Below are 18,018 nucleotides of genomic sequence, written 5' to 3'. Positions count from 1 at the left end.
TTGACTTTTAATTCAGTGATCTAGCTCAATCCTTACTATTTTATATGCAAATTATTATAATGGAATAACAATCATATGTCTGAAAATAAAGAGAGCTTGAAAAGTTCTCTTTCAATCTGTACAATGTTTGTTTTTCTTGTCTTACTATATTGGTTGGGACTTCTTGTATAAGGTTGAAGAGGAGGGGTTATCCTGTGAAACTTTGCCTTGTTCATGTTTTGAAAGGGAATCTTCAGGAATCTATCCTACTTTTTCTTGAGTTATTTTTGCTAAATTGTTTTTTGTTTGATTGTTTGTTTGTTTTTAGAGGGGGAGGGGCAGAGGGAGGAGAGAGAACCTTAAGTAGGCTCCATGATGGGCCTGGAGCCCAATGCAGGCTTCATCATGATGAGTGGAAATCACGAGTTGGACACTTAGCTACCCAAGCATCTCAGTAAATTGTTTTTAAATAAGGATTTGTCAAAAAAAAAAAAAAAAAAAGGTAAGGATTTGTCATCTATACTGCAAACTTTTTAGCATGAAAGTATTTTAAATGTTGTATTTATGACCTCTTTTACATGCCTAATTTTGTTTGTTTATGCATTCTCTCTTATTCTCAATTAATTCTGCTAGAGGTTTATTCATTTTAGTAGATTTTTCAAAATCCAACTTTTGGATTTCTTGCCATCTCTCTAATGTACATCTTTTTCAGTATTATTTATAGCTGCTTTTATCCTTATTTTTTCTTTTTCTACTTCTTTTGGACCTAGTCTGCTTAAAAAAAAAAAGATTTTATTTACTTATTTGACACAGAGAGAGAGAGAGAGAGGGAGGGAGAGATAACCTGAGTTGTGGGGCGGGGCGGGGGGAAGGGCCAGAGGCAGAGTGAGACGCAGACTCCCTGTTGAGCAGGGAGCCCAGTGCAGGACTCAAATAAAGGACTCTGGGATCATGACCTGAGCCAAAGGCAGACACTTGACTGACTGAGCCACCCAGGCACTACCCCTATTCTGCTTTATAGGATGCTTACCTCATAATGTGAAGCTTTCCTTATTTTCTAATGTAGGCACTTATGGCTCTAAGTTTCCAGATGATGGTGTTTGGTGCTTTTGTGTTGTTTTGTCCAAGTCAAATTTTTTTTTTTTCTGACTTGTATTCCTTGTGGTCAGAGACGTTGATCTACATGATAACTATCATTTGAAATGTATTAAGGCTGATTTTATGGCCTGGGAAACACATAGTCTTTTTATAAATGTTCTCTCTGTGTTGGAAAAGAATCTGTGTTATTCACTTCTTAGACAATTTGATAAGCCTGTTAATTGTTTTCACTTTTATATTTTTACTGATTTATTTTCACATTTGAGCCATCAAATACTTAGAGGTATGTTAAAATTTTCCATCATGATTGTATACTTGCTAATATATATTATATATAATAGTTCTGACCATTTTTTCTTTTTCAAAATAATTTCTGTGTCTTTCTTGATATTCCCTGTATGATGTTAACACTCTCACATACTTTCCTTTGTTTCTTTTTTTGTCCTCAAATATAATTCTTTTATTTTTTACTTTATTTATTTTATTTTTAAATTTTTAATTTTTAATTTAATTTTTACTTTATTTTCTTTTTTAAAAATTTAATTTAATTTTTTCAGTGTTCCAGGATTCACTGTTTATGCACCACACCCAGTGCTTTGACTCATATAGTTCGAGACTGTGTTTTAGAATTGCTACCATCCGGGGACACCTGGGTGGCTCAGCTGGTTGGACGACTGCCTTCAGCTCAGGTCATGATCCCGGAGTCCTGGGATCGACTCCCACTTCAGGCTCCCAGCTCCATGGGGAGTCTGCTTCTCCCTCTGACCTTCTCCTCGCTCATGCTCTCTCTCACTGTCTCTCTCTCAAATTAAAAAAAAAAAAATCTTTAGAATTGCTACCATCCCATGTTAAGCAGCCTGTCTCTGGGTAGTGGTCAGACCTTTTTAACGTGTGTCCTTAATAACATGGAAAAGGGGATCGAAATCTACAGCCTTCTCCCCAGCTATACAAGAACCTTAGAGATACTTCAATGCCATCACCTGTTATTTTCTCTTCCTTTGAGTCTTTATTTCACTGTCTTTCTTAAATGACAGTTTTGTGCAGCATGGACTTCTGTGTTAGCAAGAAGTTATACCTTCCTTCCATAGTCCCCTGCTGTTGTTGAGGATTTAGCCATCACTCGAATTTGCATACCTTTATTGATTTTTTTTTTTTTTTAAAGAATTAGCCAATGAGGCCATCTGGGTCTGGAATTTTTTGCTGAGTTGTTTTACACTACAACTCTAACTCTCTAAGGTATAAGACAACTCAGGTTATTCCTGAATGGGCTTTCATATTGTTTCAATGAATTTGTCCATTTTATCTAAGTTGTCATATTCATAGCCATAAAGTAATGCATAATAAATCTTTATGACCTATCAGATATTTCTAGGACCTGCAGTGATGTTCCTTTTCATTCCCAGTGTAATTCATGTTTATTCATTTTTCTTCTTGATCAGTCTGGCTGGAGATTTACAATGTTGCTGATTTTTTAGTTTGATCAACTAAAGTTGATCTTTAGTTTAATTGCTATTCTCTGTTATTTTTCTGTATTCAGTTTCATTGATTTCTGCTCTTATCATTACTATTTCCTTCCTTCTGCTTGGGGTAAATTTGCTCATTGTTGTCTGGTTTCTTCAGGTAGAAGCTTACATCATTGATTTGAGACTTCTTCTCTAATACAAGCACTTAATATGATTAATTTCTTTCTAAGATCTCTTTTAACTGATTCCACAAATTATAACTTGTTTAAGTGTATTTTTATTCTCATTCAACTAAAGACATTTTCTATTTTCCTCTTATAATTTCTTCTTTGACCCACAGGTTATTTATAAGTGCTTTGTTGAATTTTTATATACCTGAGGATTTTCCAGATATTTCTCTGTTTTTTTTTTAATATTTTATTTATTTATTTGACAGAGAGAAATTACAAGTACACTGAGAGGCAGGCAGAGAGAGAGAGAGAGAAGGAAGCAGGCTCCCTGCTGAGCAGAGAGCCCGATGCGGGACTCGATCCCAGGACCCTGAGATCATGACCTGAGCCGAAGGCAGCGGCTTAACCCACTGAGCCACCCAGGCGCCCCAGATATTTCTCTGTTAAGGCATTCTAATTTAATTCCATTGTGGTTACAGAACATATTTTGTGTAATTTCATTGATCTGGAATTTGTTGAGGCTTGCTTAATGGCCCACAGTATGGTCTCTTTTGGTGAATGTTCCATATGTATTTGAAAAGAATGGGTCGCCTGTTTGTTGGACAGGGGTCTTCTGTAAATGCCACTTAGATGAAAGTTTTGATCTTCTATATATTTACTGGGTTTTTTTCCTATTAGTTTTTTTTTTAATTTTTTAAATTACTGAAGGAATAATGTTAAAGTCTCTGACTATAATCCTGGATTTATATTTTACTTCTTTCAATTCTACCAGATTTGTTTTATGAATTTTGAAGTTCCTTTGTGTGGATGCAAACACAATTAGGATTTTTATGTCTTCGTGGTGAATTAACCCCCTTATTATGTAATGTCCCTCTTTATCCCTGGTACTATTCCTTCTTGTGATGTCTCCTTTGTTTGCTATGAATACAAATACTCCAGATTTCTTCTGATTACTGTTTGCATGTTATATCTTTTCCCATCCTTTTTCTTCTAACCTATCTTTATCTGTGTACTCCAAGTTGCTACTTTGTAGTCAGCATATAGTGGAGCTTTTTAAAAAATTTAATTGAAGAATCTCTGTTTTTTAATTGGTATGGTTAGATCACTTATATTTAATGTAATTATTGATGTGGCTGGTTGTAAGCCTACCATTTTGCTAGCTGTTTTCTATTTGTTCCGTCTGCTCTTTGCTCATTTTCTTCTTTCTTGATTGCTTTGGATTGACTATTATTTATCCCATTGCTTATTTTATGTACCACTTCAGATTATTTTTAGAGGTTTCGCTGAGGTACACAATACATCTTTATTTTATCAAAGGCTATTTTCACATAATACTGTATCAACTCACATATAGTTAAGAACTCTACCAAAGCATACTTAGAATCACTCTCTCACTTTTTGCGGTCATACATTTTACTGTTACATATTTTATAAAAGCAATACTTTGCTATTTTTGCTTTAGAGAGTCAAAGATTTTTTAGAGTGATTTTAAAGAACAAATATGTTTTATTGGCTTCCATTTTGACCATTTCCAGTGTTTTTCTTTTTAGAGAGCCAAGTTTCTGTTTAGGATTCTATGCGTTTTGCCTACAGAATGTTTTCCAGTGTTTCTTAGAGTGTAGGTCTGCAGGTGATGAATTCTTTCACTTTTTGTTTGTCAGAGTCTTTCTTTTGCTTTTGGTTTTCAAAAGATAACTGGTTATTCTGGCTATAGAACCCTGGCTTGATGGGGTGTTTATGGTTTGTTTTACTTTAGCATTTTAAGGATGTTGATCCATTTTCTTATGGCTTGAATAATTTCTGGTAAGAAGTCTGCTCTAATTCTTATATTCATTCTTCTGTGTGTAATGTATCTTTAGCAACTTTTGTCAGAGTTTTTCTTCATCTTTGCTTTTCAGTGATTTGAATACAATGTGTTTAGATGTGAGGGTGTCTTGGATGGGAGAGGGGTGGGTGTTTATCCTGCTTAATGTTCTCTGAGCTTCCTGGATCTAATATCTTACATTCTCAACTGCTACCTCTTCAAATACTTGTTCTGCTCCACTCTCTTTTTTTCTGGAATTCTCGTTACACATACATTAGATCATTTTCTGTTGTCCGATAGCTCTTGGATACATTGTCTCACATTTTTTTCTCTCTCATTTTTTCTTGTTGTGTTTCTGTTAGAGTAATTTCTACTGACCTGTATTCCAATTTACTGATTCTTTCCTTGGATGCATCCGGTGTTCCAGTAAGCCTGTTGAAACCTTTCTTCATGTCTATTACTGTTTGTTTGGTTTCTTTCTAATTTCTAACATTTCCATTTGACACTTTCCTATGGTTTCTACCTCTCAGCTAAAATTCCCCATTTGTTCAGAAATACCGTCCATCCTTTCCACCAGAGCCTTTAACAGGTTAGTGATATTTATTTTAACTTCCAGTCTCATAGTTCTGATTTTTGGGTCATCTTTGAATCTTTTTATTTCTTGTCCCTTGATAATGGGATTGTGGTGTTGTTGTGTTTTTGTGTGTCACTTAATTTTTGATTGACTGCTGGACTATGTGTATAGAACTGAGGTAAAACAGTATTTATACCTGAAAATGGGAAAACTTCTTTGGCTAGACTGATGGTGTGGGGGAACTGAGTTGGGCTAGTCAGTTGTTGAATTAGGTTCGGATTTTGTTGTGCTGAGGTTGCCTTCAGAACACCACTGGGTTCTTAAAATCTTTTTTTAAAAAAGTATAAAAAGGGGCACCTGAGTGGCTCAGTGGGTTAAAGTCTCTGCCTTCAGCTCGGGTTATGATCTCAGGGTCCTGGGATCGAGCCCCACATCAGGCTTTCCACTCAGCGGGGAACCGGCTACCTCCTCTCTCTCTCTGCCTGCCTCTGCCTACTTGTGATCTCTGTCTGTCAAATAAATAAATAAAATCTTTTAAAAAATGTATAAAAGAACACCACCGGGTTCAAATTCCTCTAGTGTTATCTTGGGCATAGGGTGGGTGCTGGAGGGCCCGAGGGATCTTCTGTGTTCCTAATTCACCCTCCTCTCTCATCGTTCTCTGTGTATCTAAACCCCAAGAGGGTATCTCCACACTCTCGCCCACCACACTCTCAGGGGTTGACTGCTGTGCTGGTAGTCGGTGCGTGCTGGCCTGGAGTCAAGAGAAGTTTTCTGCTGTCTGTGTCCCATCAGCTAACTCAGGCAGGCCCTGTGTATCTGGCTCTTGGACTTGGAGCTGTCAGTCATATTGCTCCTTACTTCCTTGTCATCAACTTCTCCCCTGTATCTTTACAGGTTTTGTGTAGGAAAAAGCCTCCTTCCCCTTGTAGTGGACCTCCAGCAGTATTGGGATAAGATCCTGAGCCAGGACTAAGTATGAGAGGGCTTATTTCTGGACTTACTATTCTGTTCCATCAATATATTTGTCTGTTTGTTAATCTGACCCCAACACCACACTGTCCTGATTACTGTAGCTTTATAATAAATCTGTTAATCTTTTTCAGAGTTTGGTCCCTTACTGAATTTCAGAATCAGTATATCAGTTTCTATTAAAAAAAAAAAAACCTGTTGAAAGTTTGATTGAAATTGCATTAAATCTATAGATCAAGTTGGGGAAGAAGTGATATCTTAATAATATTGAATCTTCTCAATATCTATAAACACAGTATCTCTCTCAGTTTATTTAAATCTTCAGTAATTCATCTCAGAAATGTTTTATAGTTTTTGGTTACTGGTTTTATACATTTTTTTGCCAGATATATTCCTAAATATTTCCTGGTTTTTTTTTTTTTATGTCAACCCAAATGGTTTTTTTTTTTTCAATTTTTTTCCAATTTTTTTCAATTTCTGACTGCTTGTTGCTGGTATATTATATATTGATATTTGTAAGTTAATTGTGTATTCTGCAATTTTGCTAAACTCACTTATTCTAAGAGCATTTTTATAGATTCCATAGGATTTTCTATGGAGATGATCATGTCATGTGATTATTTGAGTATATTTCATGATTCCATTCTATCCACTCTGTTGGCCCACTAACTGTGATTCTTTCGATCATACGATTTTGGTGGTTGCTTTAGGGTTCATGGTATATGTCTTTATCTCATCACAGTTCACCTTCAAGTGACATTATATGCTTCACATATACAGTATATGAACCTTAAGCACTATCCTTCCATTTCTCTTCTTACAGCCTTTGTGCTCTTGTGGTCATACATTTTGCTTCTACGTATATTATAAACACCAAAATAGACTTTTTTTTTTGCTTTAAATACTTGATTACATACTTTATTGGGTCTGTATTTTAATAGATATTTACTCTCTATTACTCATCATTTCCAGGTGTTTTGTGGCAATTCAGAGTATCTATCTTTCTGCTGAAAAAGGAAATCTACTAGTGGTCTAATAGATTGTGAACAGGCCTCAAAGAACGATAATAATTGATAATAATAATTGATATATGAATGCACAAGGATGTCCATATACTGAAGCCAGCCCCCTCAGTCACATGATGGCCCCTTATTTACCCTGCAAAGCTGGGCTCTCCAAAAGGGCACTGAAGTGGGTGCCTGGGTGGCTCAGTGGGTTGAAGCCTCTGCCTTAGGCTCAGGTCATGATCCCAGGGTTCTGGGATCGAGCCCCGTATCGGGCTCTCTGCTCAGAAGGGAGCCTACTTCTCCATCTCTCTCTGCCTGCCTCTCTGCCTACTTGTGATCTCTCTCTCTTTCTGTCAAATAAATAAATAAAATCTTAAAAAATAAAAGAGGGCACTGGAGACAGTACATTTGATTGTATCAGTAGCCTTTCTTCCTAGAGACCCTGATCACGTCTTTTGACACTCCAGTGATCATTTCTCTATATATTTTCCCATAACGTTATTCCTTAGATATTCCACATAAGCAAGTGCCTTATTTGCCTTATTTGCAATCTTGTGAGCTCTTTGGAAGCGGTGAATGTCTCTCAGCATTCTCTGGTGCTCCCACAGTGCTAAGCCTAGTACGTGATAGGTGCCTTCTGGGGCTAGTGGCTTATGAATATCAGACAGGAATGGATGAAGTAATGTCAATAGTTATAAATACAAGATTCTGGGATTTTAGAAACTCTTAAGTAGCCAAAAAAAAAAAAAAATCATATACAAGTCCTAGTGATCATAAATGAAGTCACCAAAATAGCGTGCTGGGTCACAGCTTTCTCTACTTTGTAGAACTCATGAATCAGACTTCTTTATCAAGGTGGCTTACGTAGTCTAATATAATGAGATTCCTTGGCCTAGTTTCATATCTGGAATTCAAAATCCATTCCAATATTTTTTTGGGTCTTATTCTACCATCCATTCATATGTCTACAGTATTCTCAGTGTGGTAGGAAGTATCAGATGTAAGTTCTCCCTCACGAAGCTCACTGTGACACTGAGGCGTCGAAAACATAAAGGCCTCTATGTTCACAGCAATGCATTTGCCTTCATTATTTTTCTAGCCGAAAGGCCAGCCAAGCCAAGCCAACACGTTCATTTCCTTTTGGCACTCGCTGTCAGTACGCGCTCTTCCCAGGTCATTATCTTTGACTCATCAAGTCTGTTCTTTCTCTCTCAGGCTCCTTAACTGAAATTCCCAGCCCACATTTTGTGCTGTAGATTAATTCATCTTGGTTGGGGTCCTTAAAGATGGATTCGCGAGGGCCTGAAACAGCTGCGTGGTCATAGGCTGAAGGGCAGGCAAAAGGGAAAGTGGAAATCCAGTCCGTGCCTGCAGGGCTCGAGAGGAGATCCGCCCCCTCTTCTCTCCCTTATTGAGACAGTCTCGGTTCAGAATTTCACCATTTACAAGAACTGTTGCAAAAGTCTCTAACTTGGCTGCCTGCCCCCAGACCCTCCTGACTACAGTCCACTCTTCACATGCTTTACCACAGTCATCTTTCCCCCATGCCGGTCCAGGAATGTCCCTCCTGCCCAGAGACCTTCAGGGGCTTCCTACTTCTCAGAGGAAAATCAAGTCTTTCCTAGTAGAAAACATTCAGATTACATCAACCGTGCATGATGAGTAACGGGTATGACTCCAAGTGTACATGTTCGGGGATTTTTATACATTTATTTACACGGTTACACACTATATAATAAAATCAATTTGGCAAAAGTGCTTTAGCCCAAGACAAATTAGTTGAAGTGATGATTTGATTAAAAAAAGAATATCCCCAGAAGCATTTCTGCCACTTTATTTTAGACTTTGAGTTCTCCCTTGTCCTTTTTGCTCTATATAGCTTATTTTCATCCAATTGTTCCTACTCTGTGCTTTTTAGAATATCAAACATTTTGAAACAACCTAAATATCCAGTCTACGCTTTGTAAGGAACCGTTTAAACAAATTGTAAAATATTGTAAAATGTATGCATAAAATATAAAATGTATAAAATGTATGCACAAATGTTATCTATGGTGACTTTATAGTTCTATAACCCAAAATTGGTTCCAATTTATAAAGTCATGGAAACATTACCAAACAAGATCTGCTGTAATTACTTAAAAATGATTCTGAAAAAAACCTCCAAATTCTATAGCCTTTTTGAGCTACTTCTTTTGTAGTTTTATTTTCTTTTTACAAAGTCATTTCAAATTATGACAAAAATGAGAAAAGGCAGACAACTATAGACATATACACACACACTAACAACTCATAGTGTCTCCCTACTCAGTGATAGCTACTTCTAGATCTTCTGGTAAAAATGGAATAATATGATGTATATTACTTGAAAACAACTGCATTTAATTTCTGCAATCCTCCACAGGTTGAGTTCAATAAATCCCATATTTTGTGCATTTAAGTTTTTATGACTTACTTTTTTTTTTCTTTTTGCTGTGAGTAGCAGTACAAAACAATAATAACTAGATAAAATTGATCTGAAACCGAAAATGAAAGGTTTGGGCAAAACTCCCCAGAATTCTGAAAAATGGTTTTACACAAAAATTATAAAACCACCTCAAAGCATACAATACCCTGTGTAACAGAACCCAAGATGGTATATTTATCTTCAAACAATTCCTCATCTTTAGCTACTTTTGGCAAATCATCTGCAGCTTTTCAGGTTGTGAGGCTCTTTAAGAAGTAAATTCCTTCCTGCCCAAGATGATCGGTTTTCCCTGCAATTAATGCCTTTTGACTAAGAACAGGTAACAGCAATTTGTTATATCTGTTAGCACTGTAAACTACCTGAGACTTCACTATTTGTTCTGCTCATGAGAAGAAATGGGCTTCTCTCTGTAATTTCTGATCAGGATCTTAGCACCAAGTAGCAAATTTAATAATTTGTATCCACCTCCCTTCCAAGCTCATTTAAAAACATTAGGTGCAGGCTCTTCTGCTAGCCCTTTGTTCATCTTTACTCTATAACCACCTTGTCCGGTTTATTGTATCCTTATAATAAGTCTCAAAATCAGAAGTGTTACTTCTCCAACTTAGAGAAAGTCGCTTTTCAAAGTTATTTTGGCTATACTGGGTCTTAGGCATTTCCATGCGAATTTTGGAATCAGTTTGTTAGTTTTTGCAAGAAATTTGGATGTGGGGGAGGAATATGGCTACCTTAGCAATACTGCTTTGTCCTGTCCATGAGCATGGTATGTATCTCCATTTGTTTAGGTCTGCTTTATTTTCTCTCAGCAGTGGTTTGTGGTTTTTAGCATACAGGTCTTTCTCATCTTTTGTCACATTTATCCATAAGTGGTTCATACATTTTGATGCTATTGCAAATGATACATATATTTTCAAATTTCAACCAATTGCTAATGGATAGAGATATAATTGATTTTCATGGACTGATGTTTTGTCTATGGCGACCAACACTTATATGAACATCTGATGTTCAAAATAAGTGTAAGAGCAATTCAGTTGAGATCATCTTTCAACAAACTGTACTGGGACGATTGGATATGCAAAAATCCCAAAACCAAGCCAATACGGAACTTTAAAGCCGCACTTTGTATTATATAAAAAATTAACTCAAAATGATTCACAGACAGAAATATAAAATCTTAAGGCTATAAAACGTCTAGACTTAAACCTTTGTGACCTTGAGTTAGCAAAGATTTCTTAGAGAGGACACTGAAAGCATAATACATAAAAGAAAGAAACTGAACTTCGAAATGAAAATTTTCTGTTCCTCATCAGACACTGTTAAGAGAATGAAAGGACAAGACACAGACTCTGAGAAAATATTTGCAGATTGTATTTGATAAAGGTCTTGTGTCCCAAATATATAAAGAGCTTTTGAAATTCAGTAATAATTCAACAACTCAATTTTTAAAAGAGCAAAATGTGTAACCAGACGTTTTACCAAAGAAGATGTATTTGATGGCAAATAAGCAAATGGAAAGATGCTCAACATCACCAGTTATTAGGAAAATACAAATTTAAAACTATGAGAAAAAAAATATGAGAATCCACTACACATCTATTAGAATGGATACAATTAAAGAGACTGACCAACCACACACACACACACACACACACAGTTTGGTAAACAAATGAGGTGATTGAATGTGTTCACTTTATTGTGATCATCGTTTCACAAGATGGACATATATTAAATCATCGTGTTGTATATCTTAAGCTTACACAATGTTATACATCAATTGCATCTCAATAAAGCTGGAAAAAAATTTCCAAGGGGGAAAAAGAAAAAAGACTGGCCCTCCCAAGTGCTGACAAGGATGTGGAGAAACTGGAATTCACACATCGCTGGTGGGAATATAAAAAACACACACATGTCATATGATTCAGCCATTCTGCACCCACTGTCTCCACCCAAAAGAAATCCAAGCCTGTGTCCCTGCGCAGGGAATCCATAGTCTCAAAACTGTCACAAAACTGACATATGAATGTTCATAACAGCTTTAAGCATAACAGCCCCAAACCAGAAACAACCCAGACGTCCTGTAACAACCAAATGGATGAAGGAACGGTGTGATACCCATGCAATGAAATACTTCTCAGCAATAAAAAGGAATGAACCATTGATACAAATGATAAGACGGAGGGAAAGTAGCCAGACAAGAAAGAGTACGTTTTGTATGACTTCATTTATGTAACATTCTAGAAATGACAGCAAGTCAAGAGGAAGAAATCCCAGGGAGGTGGCCTGGGGGATAGGGCTGGGTGGGAGGTAAGGGTTACTCAGGACAAGAGGAAATTTTGGTAGTAGGGGTATGTTTACCTTCATGATCATGATGGTTTCGTGAGTGGAGTCATTTACCTCGAAACGTATCAAATCACGTAATTAAATGTATGAAGTTTATTATCTATTACATCTCGCCCAACCGGCTCAGGAAACTACTAAGGAACACGAGGAGCTGCTGAACAGCAGCAGTACCTTTGTGAGGTCAAAAACGAGGCTGTAGGTGATGGGCTTTGGAGGTCCTGCCTGCAGAGTTCTCTGCACCTCCTGGGCTCTGAATACAGCTCATGCCGCTTTCACACTGTCCTGGTCCAGCTGCCCTAGTCGCTGGCTACGGGGCACACTGGCTAGGGAGACAAGAGGAACTGACCAGGTCACCAGCGTAAGTCCGATTCTCAGATGCGGCGCAGGGAATCCATAGTCTCAAGAAAATAAAGGTTAAGGAAACATGGCAGAGTTACCGAGATCACACCAAGCCAGCTGGCGGCCACTGTGGATGGAACCTCTGGGCAAGTCCTGGGTAGGCAGACTGGCCCGACTGGATGTAAAGTACTGGGAGTCTTGCCTTAAAACACGCCCCTCCACCCCAACCCCCCATAACATGGGGTGAACTAACTCTTGGAGAATCTATAAATGGGCTTTAATGGGTCCCCGGCCCCCAAATTAGATCCTGTGCATTCATGCATTTTTCTGGGGAGAGGGTTCCTGGCTTTCATCGGACACTGCGGAGCTCCCTGACGGTAGGAAGGGCCAACAAGAGGAAAGCCAGTCCATCGCTCCTGTCTCCTCCCTCCTAGCTCCCCGGGAAGAAAACCGATGAGTCACTACTTCGGTTCTTCCTGCCGAGATTACATCTCTGCGACCTACGTTCGTCTGGAATACGCGAGCCACCACCGCCGTGACTCCTTCCCCCTGCGGGAGCGCGCCCTCCGCCAGCCCCAGAGCGCCCGCGCCCTCGCACGGCTTCCTGCGGCTCAAGCATGTGGAGCGGCTCCCGCTGCCTCCCGAGTGCAACCTGCCCAACACGTTTTCTGTCCCCAGGGACGCAGTCTCTACCGCGTCCTGTCCTGCCGCCACCCACTCGTAGTATTTGCTTTTGGTCGAGGGTAGAGACCGGGTCGTTTTCCGCGCACCCCCGCGGGCACCGCTCGCCGTGCGGCAAGTGCGCGGCTTTCCCGGCGGGGCTCGGAGAACCGCCTTCACGCGTTTCCCGAAATTGCTGTGCAACAACCCCTCACCCCCGCCCCGGAGCCGCCGGAACCCCCGGAGCCCCCAGTGCAAACGCAGCTTCTTGCCTTTGCCCCGCGAATGGGGAAGGCGTGGGATTCAAAGCGCGGCCGCCGGTGCCGCTGCCCCGCGGGAGCCCGCGAGCTGGGGCCGGTGGGCGGTCGGCGCTGCCCTCCCGACCGCTGCCTGCAGGTGTCCCCGTCCCCCTCCCCGCGGGCGCTGCGCCCCTTCCGCCGGCACCGAGCGGCGGCCGGGGAGGTGCGGCGCGCGCTGCCCCCCGCCCCCCGCCCCGCCAGGGGCGCGCGCCTCTCCCTACCCGGCGTCGCGGGCTGGAGCAGCAGCAGCAGCAGCAGCAGCGACAGCGACAGCAGCAGCGGCGGCGCGGGCAGCGCGCGGACCCTGCAGCCCCAGGGCGGCCGCGGGGCCATGGCCGGACGCTGGGCCGCTCTCCCGCCCGCCGGGCCCTGGGCTCGCAGCGGCCCGGACGCCCCGCCGGCCGCGCGGGCAGACGCCGGACCGTCCCGGAGGAGGTGGCGGGCGCAGCTGCCGCGACCGGCCGCCCCGCGAGTGGCATTCGCTTTCGCTTTTGCTTTAGCCCCCGGAGGGCCGGGGAGAGGTGAGGAGCCGCGACGGCTCCGTGACTCAGCATCCCCACCCCCTCCTCTGGAGAAAGCCCCGGCCGCCGCCGTGCCCCCCGCGCCGCCGCCCGCGTCCCCCGAGCGCCGCTGGCTGCGCGGGGCGGGGACCGTCCCCTGCCGGGGCCTGGGGTCCTCCCCCTCCGCCTGTCTCCTCGCCCCTGGGGACCCCAGAAGTCCGTTTGGTCTTGCGTCCCGTCGCAGAGGGAGTCGGCGCCGTCGGGAAGCGAACGCTTATCGGGGAGCGCGGCTGGCGGGCGTTGACAGCCCGTGTCTGCGGCGCCGGTCACCTCCCGCGCGCGTCCCCGCCGGTCGCTCCGACCTCAGTGCAACAAGTGTCCCGGCGCTGCCCGGCAGGCGGGCGAGTGGCCCTGGGCTCCGCGGCTGCCTGCGGTCCGGGTGACCGCGGCGGTGTCGCCGCGCTGTGGCTGTCGGGTGTCCTGCCGCCTGTGCCACCTGCTCATGCCTGCTGCGTCTCCGGAGCAGCACTTTGTCTGAATCCGGTCGCGAATGTCTTCCCCCAAGAAAATGTCGAGACAGTTGAAGGGGGCGTGGGAGGCAGGAGCAGGTCGAAGGCCTCCTCTCCGCGCCGTGGTGCTTCTCTTTCGATGAGATCTACTCTGCCGTCTTCCTCTTTTGCAAGTGGGTTTTTGATATTCTTTCTTTCTTTCTTTTTCTTTCTTCCTTCCTTCCTCCCTCCCTCCCTCCCTCCCTTCCTCTTTCTTTCTTTCTTTCTTTCTTTCTTTCTTTCTTTCTCTCTTTCTTTTCTTTCTTTCTTTCTTTCTTTCTTTCTTTCTTTCTTTCTTTCTTTCTTTCTTTCTTCTTTCTTTCTTCCTCAAGTGAAGCCTGACATTATTGGAGACCCGGTCTGTGATGAGAGAGCTCTGCGCGCCCAGTCAGAAATTCCCAGTTATAGAAGGAAATTAGGGAAGACGAGCCATCTCTGGGCTACAGTCTGTTTCCCCAGGGGTGATACCCAGAATCACTACAATACAGTGTCACAACCAGGAAATCGACCTTCATGAAGATCCTCAGGCCTACAGCAAATTTTGTGGGCTTTCCATGCACTCACACACTTCCGAATTTAGCTCTGCAAAGGTCTGTCACACACGGATCCGTCGGCGACCACACTGTCAAGACTGAGCATAGGACCTTCTCGAGGGTCCCTCCTTCTCCTCTGTTCCAGCCACGGTGGCCTTGCTCTCTCAGCCTCGCTCTGCACCCTGGCAACCGCGGACCTATGCTCCGTCTCTAGGATTTGGTCCCTTGAAGAATGCTTTAAGTGAAACTGTGCAGTTCGTAACCTTTAGAGGTGGACTTTTTTCCTCCCAGTGAAATCCCCTGGAGATCCCTTGGGGCTGTCCTGTCAGTGGCTTGTTCCATTTATAAGGAGCACTGATAGTTTCTTTTTCTAAAATGTAGGCATCTCTGCCATCTACACTCCAGTAACCCCCTTTACACACACATTAGTTTCCTAGACCTGTTGTAACAAAGTACCCAATAGTGCAATTGCAGGGGCATAGGGAAGCTCTATTTTTAATTTCCTAAGGAATCGCCACACTGTTTTCCAAAGTGGCTACACTGACTTGCATTCCCACCAACAGTGTAAGAGGGTTCCCCTTTCTCCACATCCTCTCCAACACATGTTTTTTCCTGTCCTGTTGATAAACAATCCTAAAATTTGTATGGAATCAGAAAAGACCCTGAATTGCTAAGGAAATATTGAAAAAGAAAAACAAAACTGGGGGCATCATGTTGCCTGATTTCAAATTTTACTACAAAGCTGTGATCACCAAGACAGCATGGTACCCACATAGACCTGCGGAACAGAGTAGAGAGCCCAGATATGGACCCTCAACTCTATGGTCAAATAATCTTCCACAAAGCAGGAAAAAATATACAGTGGAAAAAAGACAGTCTCTTCAACAAATGGTGCTGGAGAAATTGGACAGCTATGTGTAGAAAAATGAAACTCAACTGTTGTCTCATACCATATGGATGAAAGACCTTAACGCGAGGCAGGAATCTATCAAAATCCTAGAGGAGAACATAGGCAGTAATCTCTTCGTCATCGGCCACAGCAACTTCTTTCAGGATATGTCTCCAAAGGCAAAGGAAACAAAAGCGAAAATGAATTTGTGGGATTTCCTCAAGATCAAAAGCTTCTGCACAGCAAAGGAAACAGTCAACAAAACAAAAAGGTAGCCCACAGAATGGGAGAAGATATTTGCAAATGACACTACAAAGGGCTGATATCCAAGATTTATAAAGAACTCCTCAAACTCAACACCTAAAATACAGATAGTCATGTTGAAAAATGGGCAGAAGACATGAACAGACACTTCGCCAAAGAAGACATGCAAATGGCTATCAGACACATGAAAAAATGTTCATCATCATTAGCCATCAGGGAGATTCAAATGAAAACCACATTGAGATACCACCTGACACCAGTTATAATCGCCAAAGTCAACAGGTAGTTTATTGTTTAATTGACTTTGAAGCAGTATTCTCTCCAGTTCTGTATTTTATTGACCAGGTATCTCTTTTCTTAGCACTTGTACACACAGAAAAGACAACAATGAATGGATGCCACACCGATAAAACAGCAGCATTGAATAGTTCTCAGACCTCTTCCAAGTCTTCAAGAAAAGCTGAATTACATTCCGCCAGACACACACTTGTTAAATACCACTGTTTGCCACCTGTTATTTTGTCAATAACCTGCCTGTTCCTCCCCTGCAGGAGTCCTGTGGATATCTGCTTTTGAGCTTATGGGTGAGAATTATGATGCTGAAAGGATGTGTGTGTGTGTGTGTGTGTGTATCTCAAGACCGTGATGAGCTATTCCCTTACACCTGTAAGAATAGCTGTTTCCATCTTCAGAGTAGCTATTATCAAAGGACAAGAAATAACAAGTGTTGGTGAAGATGTGGAGAAGTAGGAACCCTTGTGCACAGTTGCTGGGAACATAAACTGGAGCAGCTGGCATGCAGAAAAGTATGAAGTTTCTTTTAAAAATTAAAAATATGGGGCACCTGGGTGGTTCAGTGGGTTAAAGCCTCTGCCTTCAGCTCGGGTCATGATCTTGGGGTCCTGGGATGGAGCCCCGCATCGGGCTCTCTGCTGGGTGGGGAGCCTGCTTCCTCCTTTCTCCCTCTCTGCCTGCCTTTCTGCCTACTTGTGATCTCTCTCTAACAAATAAACAAATAAAATCTTTTTAAAAAAATTAAAAATAGAAGTACCATAAGATCCAGCCATTCCATTTCTGGGTATTTATCCAAAGAAAACAAAAACACTAACTGGAAAAAGACACCTGATCCTCCATCTTCACTGCAACATTATTTATAATAGCCAAGATATATCAATAACCTGAGTGTCCATTGATGGATGAGTGGATAAGGAAATTGTCTTACACACACACACACACACACACACACACACACACACACACACGGACATGAATATTATTCAGCCGTAAAAAGGTGAATGAAATCTTGCTATTTGTGACAACATGAATGCACCTCAAGAGCATTGTGTTTAGGAAAATGATAGAGAAAGACAAATAATGTATGATCTTTCTTATCTATAGAAACTAGAAAGTAAAAGAAAGAAAGAAAGAAAGAAAGAAAGAAAGAAAGAAAGAAAGAAAGAAAGGAAAAGAAATTCGATACAAAAACACTATTTGAAACCACAGCTCTGGGGCCCATCTTGATGGATATAAAGTAACATTATTATTTGTATGAAAAGACATTATAGAAGAAAAATGGAATGTAAAATAGTTTTCTGAAGACAAAGTAATTGCTTGTTACTATGCAGAACACTTGTGTGTACATTAGTAAAGACAGATTCTATAGGACGGTGTAAAATACACATAGAAAGAAAAAGAAGGGTAAGGTGGACCAAGAATGCTTTATGGGGAAGGTGCCACTTTAGGCATGTTCTCATTGAGAAGATGACATTTAAGCCAAGACATGAAGGAGACAAGGGCATTTGGCAGGTGGATAACTGGGGGGAGGAGGAATGTTCTAGACAGAGTAGACAGCCCATATGGGCTCCCTAAGGCAGGATCGGTATGCTTGGTGAGTTCCAGAGCCTGGCTGGCTGGAGAACAGTGAGCAAGGGGAGGGTGTTAGGGGAAGAAATTGGAGGTATCGTGGAACAAGGCTATGTGGGGTCTCTGTAAGGACTTTGGCTTTTACCCTGTGTGATATGGGGAGCCATTGTATGGTTTTAAAAACAGGAGTGAGGCATTTGGACTTGTTTCTTTAAAGGATCACTCTGGCTCCTATAGAATAGACAG

The 18,018-nt window shown here is 41.7% G+C and overlaps 1 protein-coding gene across 3 annotated transcripts in view; it reads right to left on the bottom strand.

Moving 5' to 3' along the window:
* The window catches only part of IL15RA (interleukin 15 receptor subunit alpha), a 54,991-nt gene extending 41,055 nt beyond the window's left edge, over nucleotides 1-13,936 (bottom strand). Inside the window, exon 1 of one of the 3 annotated variants that reach the window (XR_004287218.1) lies at nucleotides 13,397-13,739. Coding sequence is in view for 2 of the 3 variants with exons in the window: in XM_032349827.1 (XP_032205718.1) it covers nucleotides 13,397-13,508 (112 nt within the window). In the remaining variant the exon portion in view is untranslated. Of the gene's footprint in view, nucleotides 1-13,396 lie in introns of all 3 variants that reach the window. The other 2 variants (XM_032349827.1, XM_032349826.1) reach the window with 2 other exon arrangements.
* Between the last annotated feature and the right edge of the window lie 4,082 nt (nucleotides 13,937-18,018).

The sequence above is a fragment of the Mustela erminea genome, chromosome 6, assembly GCF_009829155.1.
Source record: "Mustela erminea isolate mMusErm1 chromosome 6, mMusErm1.Pri, whole genome shotgun sequence".
NCBI lineage: Eukaryota > Metazoa > Chordata > Mammalia > Carnivora > Mustelidae > Mustela > Mustela erminea.
The sequence above is the reverse complement of the archived record's forward strand: the minus strand, read 5'-3'. Positions and strand labels throughout refer to the sequence as shown.